This window comes from Pempheris klunzingeri, chromosome 9 (assembly GCF_042242105.1).
Source record: "Pempheris klunzingeri isolate RE-2024b chromosome 9, fPemKlu1.hap1, whole genome shotgun sequence".
NCBI classification, from domain to species: domain Eukaryota; kingdom Metazoa; phylum Chordata; class Actinopteri; order Acropomatiformes; family Pempheridae; genus Pempheris; species Pempheris klunzingeri.
Window position 1 is genome coordinate 16,980,182 of NC_092020.1, and position 8,848 is coordinate 16,989,029.

Below are 8,848 nucleotides of genomic sequence, written 5' to 3' on the forward strand. Positions count from 1 at the left end.
TTTAATGAAAAGGGGGCGAAAAGTGGAGCTTAATGAAGGGGAGGGGGAGAAAGAAACCTGGTGAGCCCCCAGTATCATGCTCTAGGCCCATATCACGGCTTGTTAGGTCTCAAAATTTAACTTAAGAAAAGATCTTTGAGATATTTATTTCGTCTTGCGACATACATTTAGACATTAATAATGTTTCTATGCTCCCGACATACATCACACCTAATTTACATTCAAGAAATACCCCTACAATTAGGGCTACATTCAGCAAGACGTTTCCTTTTACTTTCCAGTAATAATCTATAAGTTCAGAGAACTGAACACGCGGATTTCCATAAAATCCCTTGTCGTTTTTTTGTCTCAATTAAGATAGATATCTTTGATAATTATGCAACACAGCGAACAATTAGGCATATACAATTCGTTAAAAAAAAAGTTCCTATAACCCACTGTGGGGTGGATGTAGCTACAGGCTACAAGCCAGACACAACCAAACAGGCCTCACAACAACAAATAAAGCTCGTCACATTTCGCAAAGCAAAGATTCCAATATGATGTCTCAGGACGTGTCACTAAATATTTGATACAACATTAACACAAAAAATACAGAGAGTAATAGAGATACAGCTGCAAGTTTTCGGCTATAACATGAAAGAAAAAAAAAGAAAAAATAGGCCCAAAATTTGTAAGACGCCCGCATGTGTCCCAGCTGGAACTCAGAGAGACGGGATGTTATTACACTGCTTTGAGTGGAAAGAGTCCACGCCGCTGTGGCATGTGTACCATCCATTGACGATACTTTTCTGAAAGGGGGAAGTGGAGGGGAAAGTCCTTGAGCTCTGGGCAAACGTGTGACCTGTCTGGCCGCAGGGGTACTGGGAGGACTGGGACCTGTAGCTGCCTCTCTGTAGCAACAAAGGGTCCAAGAGGGGCTGTGACCTGTGCGCAGAGTAGTCCAAACTGCTGTCAAACGTGTGATGGAAACGTGACCTCTGGGTCGACTCGTCTCGACTCTCTGGGGACATGGGGACGTCTTGAGTTGAGGCTGGGGGGTGAGAGGGGCTGCAGTGGGATCCATCCGGGACTCGGGTTGACCTGGCCTCCGCAACTTGACCCCCGTCACCAGGACGCGCGTCACCGCTTTTGGCGACGTGGGCCTTGTTGCAGTGGAGCTTCATGTGCTTTCGCAGGGAGCTCGGGTGGGTGTAACACTTGTCGCAGCCCCTGACCTTGCACATGTAGGGTTTGTCGCTGGAGTGCACGTGAGAATGTTTCTTTCGGTCGCTGCTGTTCGCAAACCTCCGGTTGCAGCCCTCGAACTCACATTTAAAAGGTTTCTCACCTAAACGTGCAAAGAGAGAAATGACGGCGAGTTAAAAAAAAAAAAAAAAAAGTGGGTTCAGGCCCGTGCATGCTCTCCCAGGTCATATGTGCTAATACTGCTCTGACCTAAGCCAACTGCCTCCTTATAACCATGTTGTATGAATATGAAAAATGGCCCTATGAGCCAAAAGCGCACCTCCAGACTTCACTCCACACTGTGAAATAACCATTCAGGCCACATTAGCCTGGATTATAAATGTTTAAAATGGCTCAATGTTGTGGTTAATTGTTACTATTGTGCAAAAAAAACATGCTTTAAATCATTAAATTAGAATTCAAACTAGTTGCTGAAACTTTGGTGCACTCCTGGTCGCAACAAGTGATGCGGATTATCTGCGGGCCAAATCAACAAGGCTGTCGTTAAACATGCATTACATTATGAGGAACCTGCGACAGCAAATGCAAAGATTGGTTTAAAGGGAGTTATCATGCATAGAATGAATTATGGCTATCAAGATGCTAATTGATCTTTTAGCTCAAAATTGCCCACAGCTGCGCACTGTCCCTCCTGCGCACACACACACACACACACACACACACACACTGATGAAGCGGACAGACACTCATTTTGTGGGCCTGCATCTTAATGGTTGACTGTTTCGGAATTCCAAAAAAAGAAAATGTTAATATATTTTTCTGACATAAATTATGTCTAATTAACAACGCACCAGGCATGTGCAGCTGTGGATTTGTGCATCTGTAATAACAAATGCCATTAAGGGCCCCTTTTCTGTCCCTATTCTCTTTCCTTTCATTAGTAAAACAATTTGCACCAGAAGTAAAAGGGGGAGCCCAATAAATATTTTTTCCTCCAGCCTTTTTTTTTCTGAGGGCCATTCACTTCATTTGTCAAAAATATTTTCAATTTCAGTGCCTCCATTTCAGTATAATTACACTTTGTGAGATATCTGCTACAGCCCCTGATGTGTGTGTGAAAATAAGAGCAAAATAAGAGTGCACACCAAATCATTTTTAGAGAAGACATCAGAGTATGTGCACATATAAGTGGCAGAGAAGGAAAAGCCTCAGGAAAGTCACTGTTTTACAGTGAAATTCATGTTATGACGTAATTACACAGTGCGTCGTGACAAGGAACAGATGGAAATTGAACGAGGACAAAGCTATAAATGAATCGTCTTTTTGAAATATGACTCATTTTGTTCATATTGATAATTCTTTCCTTTTGCTGACTGATGTCATCCTTGCAGTCACCTTTTTATTTCCTACCACAGCACTGGGTGATGTGCTCTGCTAAAGCTCCTGAACACATGAGATGAGTCCCTGGGAGGCAGAGACAGCGTAACGGCTACGTCACAACTCTCCGGTGTCCCGGCATTTATTTAATAATTTCACTGAATGAAGTGGGAGAGGCACCCAAACCACTAGGCCTGCACACTATGCTCGTTTGTAACTGGCTTACTACTGTTCATCTGTGGTTCCTGCATGGAGCCCCTGCATGCTTTTCTCCTGCAAACCCAGACAATAACAGAGACGGCGAGAGGCAGCGAGAGAAGCTTTGCATTACACCATTTTTATAACAATGTGGCTCCAAATAACACCAGCAACGTTTTATAATAATGATATTTATAATTAAACAACAACATTAATGATAAATACAGCAACAATAATACTGATAATAATGCCACACAATTAGCAAACCTTCCACAATGAATTAAAAAATGAAAAATTCAAAATAAAAAGTTTACATAGATAAACACTGCGAAATTGATCATTTTCAATGGCAGTTTGAATTTGGAAATACTGACCACATTTTTATTAAAAAAAAAATAATGTACCATTATTTATTATTATCATCATTATTATTATTATTATTATCATCATTACTATTATTATTATTATTAACATCATCATGAAATCGTGTGTTGCAGACTAACCTGTGTGAGTCCTCTTGTGGATCTTAAGATTTTCTGATCTTGCAAAAACTTTCTCACAGCCGTGAAAGGGGCAGGGAAAGGGCTTTTCCCCTGTGTGGACTCTGACGTGGTTCACCAGCTTGTATTTGGCTTTGAACGGCTTCCTGTCCCTCGCACAGTTCTCCCAGTGACACACATATTCAGAGTGCTCTGGTCCCCCGACATGCTCCACTGTCACATGGGTGACAAGTTCATACATGGTCCCGAAGGCTCTGGAGCAAGGCATCTTCCCAGCCCCCTCTTGGCCGTCACTCCACTTGCACACCAGCTCATGCTTCACTGTTTGCTTTGAGCACCTGAGGAAAGCGTCGCCTCCTCCACGCTGAATTGCCATGTTGAGGGGTTTGTACAGACCCAGGAATTGCGTGACAAGCTGCTGGCTGTTTCCCTTAGGGTTGATGGCTTGGCCATAGGGGTGAGTCCGGGTGAGGAGGTCGCCAGGTAGACCCAGCATCATCTGGCTGCCGAGATCTCGAGATGAGTCGGTGGAGGCGTGGGCCTGCTCCTGATAACTTGTGAAAAAAGCATGGCTTCTGTTGTCTCTGCAGCCAGGAAAGTCACGATACCTTCCAATCCCGCCATGTTGGTTAGCTCTTGATGCCAGTTGATCAGTGACGGGTGGCATGCCGACTCCAGAAAGATTGGCTCCAATGATAATGCCCCTAGGGCTGTGCTCTAACCGGTGGCTGGGGTATCCAGAGTCGGAAAAATTGGGAACCGAGTGGTCAACATATGCACTGGACCTCGTCTCGGGGTAGTCTCGCAAATTGTGCGAGGGGCAGAGTTTTAAGGAACTGCCAGTGGGGTGTCCCATGTGCTCTCCTGCCAAAGGTGGCAGCACCACGCTGGGTTCAGTATTGCTCTCCCCGGGGTTGACGCAAGAGAGAGGGCAGCCACTAAACCTCGTAAGGCTTGTCATGTTTTGTTGTGAGTTTGGCTATGAGTTTGCAAAATCAACCAATTCGGCACTCAGGATACACCTAGAAATTCAGTTTCCATTTCCCTTGTTTGTATATCATCTGCATGTGAAATTCTTGGCCGTGAACTTCGCAGAAGTAGGAACCAGACTCAATTTCGTTAAAGTTGGTGTGAGTCCCATGCCGTTCACTTTGCCCTCTTGATTTGTGGCAATAACCGTGGTAGTAAAAATGCTTCGAAACAGGCCATGGTGCAATATAAAAGCACAGCAGGCAAACCTGCTTTTAAAAAGGGAGCTTTGGGATTGGTTGGAATGCGCCGTGATTGACAGGCGCTGGGTTTGTTTTAAAAGGGACACGCAGGCGTTCACTGCACGACTCCGTTTTCAAATATCTCACAGAAAATGCTTTGAAATGTGCCGCGGCACTTGCAAATATTGCTGCCTCTTTCACTTGAGGCGCCTTCGTATAAGACCCCTTCTTATAAATCTCCCTATATGAAAAATGTAGAGGTTAATGTGTAATACTAATAATCTGGTGAAAGGCAAATGATTAAATGCAGACATGAGAAAAACACAAGACACTCACAGCCTATCTGCCCTCTTTTATTTCACTGGAAATCTTGCAAAAGCAAATGTCCCACTCCTGCCCTGCAAGAATAGAGAGCCTGGCCATTGCGTGTCCAGGCCAGTTATTGTCAACACTTGCATTTTGAGTAAAGTGCCACATCTGAAAACAGTGAAAGTTGAGGGAAACTAATTCTAACAATTCAATCTCTTATTTTAATTTATCCAAAATACTATTTAAAAAAAAAAAAAAAACATTGTGCGGCATTTGTGTGTATGACCACAAAGTTTAAGGCAGTATTTGTTTTATGTTATATGTAGGTTACTGGGCTGTCATAAAGTTAGAGTAACTTTGTGTAACTCTCTTATTTTATAGTGCAAGAATTTTCATAAGAGACCTAAATTACATGTTGACTTCATGTCCATAGAAAAATAGAACTTTGATAAAGCAACAAGTAGGCCTGCCTAACGCACTGGAACACCAAAAATATCCTAATCATCTCACTGGAAAAAGCTGATTCAGACGGACATTTTCCAGCAGTGTCACTGGTGGACACTACAGAACAGGGTGTACTATTTTGCCCTCGAGCCCAGTGTGTGAACCATTTGTAAACCCTTTCCAGTTAAGCTTTAAAAAAAAAACGAATCATCATCAGGAGAGCACCATGCCTCTCGCAGGGTAGCGCAAATGTAAAAATGGTTACGTAAAATGCAAATTATTAAACGTGCCAAAGAGCAGTGGATTGGCTGCACTGTTCACTGGAAACTCAGATAAACTTTCTTGGTTCGGGGTGCTGTGAGGACAGCAGCTTCCAGCTCTCCACTCTCCTCTAGTGCAGCACATTTTCCTGCACGTCTCCTGGCTTTGACGTGCTCTGTTTCCATTAACGCACTTTCTTCTACCTGGACCAGTTTAGCCAAATTCTTTTATCTGTTGCTTTCATTTAAATCTACAGGACGTGGTGTGGGCTCCGGACTGCAGCTTATAGGTTTAAGGTGGAAACCCTCGTTTATTTCCAAAAGACTGTGGCTGTCTGAATTTTCAACTTTATCTTATTTAAAAAAAAAAAAAAAAAGGGGGGGGAAAGAGGAAGAAATAAATCCCTTTCCACATTGTTATGCTGACGTCACCTGCAGAGACAAAGCAAGGGGCCCACTTGACATTAAATGCCGCAATATAGTAGACAGGCCCAGAACTGGCCTGATTCCGTCAGGATTGTAATGGACGCTCATGTTTGTCAACCTTTAACTCGATGCATCTGCGATGATTGAGGGTTGAAGGCATATAAAACAAAAGTTTCCAATCTGCCACTCAGAGAGCAAAAAGGACTGAGAGGATCTGCGCCCCAAATGATTTCAGGTCCTTATTTGCAGCATGAAGGCAAAACAAAACAGAGGGTTGTCCAGAATATGTCTGCTATGATTCAACACGCCGATTCCATGAGGCTATTCACTCTCACCTCTGTAACACAGTCACAGAAAGTCAGATGTAAACTATAGGTGCGTTTGATAACAGCAGATTACACTGGAATATTTTGTATAAGGGACTGAGATTATTTAAATGCTCATAACATCTAAATTTGCCTAAATGTGCACATGGCCCTTAATGTGGTCATAACTTAATTAGAGTTTAGCCTAATAAGCACTTTTCCATAAATTACAAGTCTATTCATTCCTTTAATACAGTATGTAAGTCAAGCAATATCAACTAAATGAGTGTAAGTATCTAATTAGTAAAATTATGTGTTTAAAATTTGCCAATTAGGTTGAACAAAATTTTAATTTCACTGGATTAACAGCGATAAACAATTTAAAAAAAAAAAATCGTACTGTGTGTTGGCCAAGACATGCAGAAACACACCGCAATTATTTTGCACCTAGCTCAGGACACGTTACTATAACATCTTTACAGTATTATTTGTTAAATCTGATAAAATACACCAAATCCGTGACAATTTAGCATTTTGAAATTTGGAAACGACACACTGATGTCCATACAACTTCAGTCTAAACATCTACATTGTGACATCTGCAGTCCCTTCCTACCCTCCAGCTTTATGAGTTCAGTCATTTATGTTGGTTGCTTGACAGGCCAGACAAAATCCTAGTGACTGTTGCAAGCAAAATATCACTCCCTACAATCAAAACATTCATGTCAGGGAAGGCTCCTCACATCCATAAGGTCCAGGTCACCCTTAGTACAGTGAAAATGAACCAAATGACTGATAACGGTGATATGCAGGGAGAAAATGAACAAATGCCAGTTATGAAACCAGAGTTGCAGTATAGCACCATGTTGTAGACTAGACTGAAAATTCATTAGATTTTATTTACAGAAACCAGGATGGCAACGACAATCACGCGCATCATCTTTTTGGGAAAACTATTCGCACAAAGGCGATAAACACACACACACACACACACATATACACATATATATGAAAATATGTGTGAATGTGTATGTTTGTCCATAATAAACTATTACCAATCTGGATGAGAATCAATTCCTGTTACACTTGGTGATAAATGTCAATGTGACACTGCAAAAAATAATAAGAGAGAAGGATAGGGAGCAGAAAATAATTTCATCAAGCATCCAAATCTGTGTGTGTGTGTGTGTGTGTGACAGACACAAAGTTGCAGTTTGTTCATATATGTGGAGCAAACAGGAATGCTTGTGTGTGTGTGTGTTTCTTCATCTGTGTATATGTTTAAACAACTGCATGTATTAGTGTGGAGTGTGCAGAGATATTATAATTGACGAGGGATGGCAGTGCACAGTCTTGCCATGACTTTATGAAATTTAGATGAATTAACAGGTTTGGGATGAGTCCATTTGCAGACAGATGCTCCAGTAAATCACAGCAAGAAGTCAATTAGCCCTCTCCATCAGCCATATGAAGGCAAACACCAAGTACTGTAGCAGTCACTCAAGACCCAACTGACCATATAATTTATGAAATATAGATGACGATCTGTGCAGTTCTAGGTGCAAGTATGAACCTGTGTTGAATAACATGAACCAAACAGGGAACAACAGAACATTTTCTCCAATGACAAACACACAGCAAGCGATATATGCCAGATAGCAATGCAAGCACTACATTGTGAAATTGTCAAATTACAAGATAGTTAAATTATCATTCAGCATGTAAAGCTTTAGTATCTTTGTGGACAAAACACTTTTCATTATCAGCTGCTATACACTTCCACCGAAATCCATTATAGCATGTGATGTATGCTACATGTATGTGAAAATACAGCGCATAATGCAAATATTTGTAAACACTTAGCATTCTGAAACCAAGTGGATGCAAATATTGCATGCATAAAGAGCATTTTCGCTGAATAAAATGTGAGCCAAAATTGAAATTTATTTTATTGTGAGAATGTATGAAATTTACTGGATTATGGTATGAATGCAGACCAGAACCTGAACCTTTATGTTGTAGTGGGCTATGCAGAATGTGGGAGAACTGAGGAAAATGCCATGCAGGATGCACCCAACCCAGCACACACAGAGCGCCACTATTTATTTTTCGTATTAAATCCAGGCACAGGCATAATGTGAGAGTTGGGATATGCCACATTAAACCACAGCAACAACTTGCATGTTCATTCAGTGCAAAACAGTGAATCACTTATCATTCATTTTACTGTGCGGTTGGGACACATTGACCATTTTCTGTCCGTTTAAAATGCAAATACGGAAAACACACATTTATATACAGTGTTATCTGCTAAATGGGAGCAACAATGTGCTATGGTTTCTCTCATTGTTGTAGGAGACAGAGAGATGGACATTTCACTTTTGCCTGGTCACTATTGAGTTAACTTCAAACCCACAAACTTGCACAAGTGGCCTGAGCCAGCCAAGCATAGTGTAGGCTACAGGCCAGACAACATGGACTAAAAAAAATGCTTGACTCTGCTGGAAGAAAAAAATCCAGCCGATTGGGCAGTCATAGGCCAATTTGTTTATATAAGAAAATAATTATCATGCAACTAGGTCATTTATCAAATGATGCACTGAAATAACGTTCATACTCAGTCTAACACA

The 8,848-nt window shown here is 41.5% G+C and overlaps 1 protein-coding gene across 1 annotated transcript; it reads right to left on the reverse strand.

Annotated features, from left to right (window-relative positions):
* Window positions 1–704: 704 nt before the first annotated feature.
* zic6 (zic family member 6) lies at window positions 705–4,224 on the reverse strand. Its single transcript, XM_070837255.1, has 2 exons — window positions 3,267–4,224; window positions 705–1,330 (listed from the first exon to the last, which is right to left on the reverse strand). Exons 1-2 carry the CDS (start codon window positions 4,222–4,224, stop codon window positions 705–707), a joined length of 1,584 nt encoding a protein of 527 aa, XP_070693356.1.
* Window positions 4,225–8,848: the final 4,624 nt, after the last annotated feature.

Coding starts and splice junctions, on each gene's coding strand:
- zic6 (XM_070837255.1), bottom strand. CDS start 4,224: ATGACAAGCCTTACGAGGTTTAGTGGCTGCCCTCTCTCTTGCGTCAAC. Junction 1,331..3,266: donor CCACAAGAGGACTCACACAG/GTTAGTCTGCAA, acceptor TTGCACGTTTAG/GTGAGAAACCTTTTAAATGT.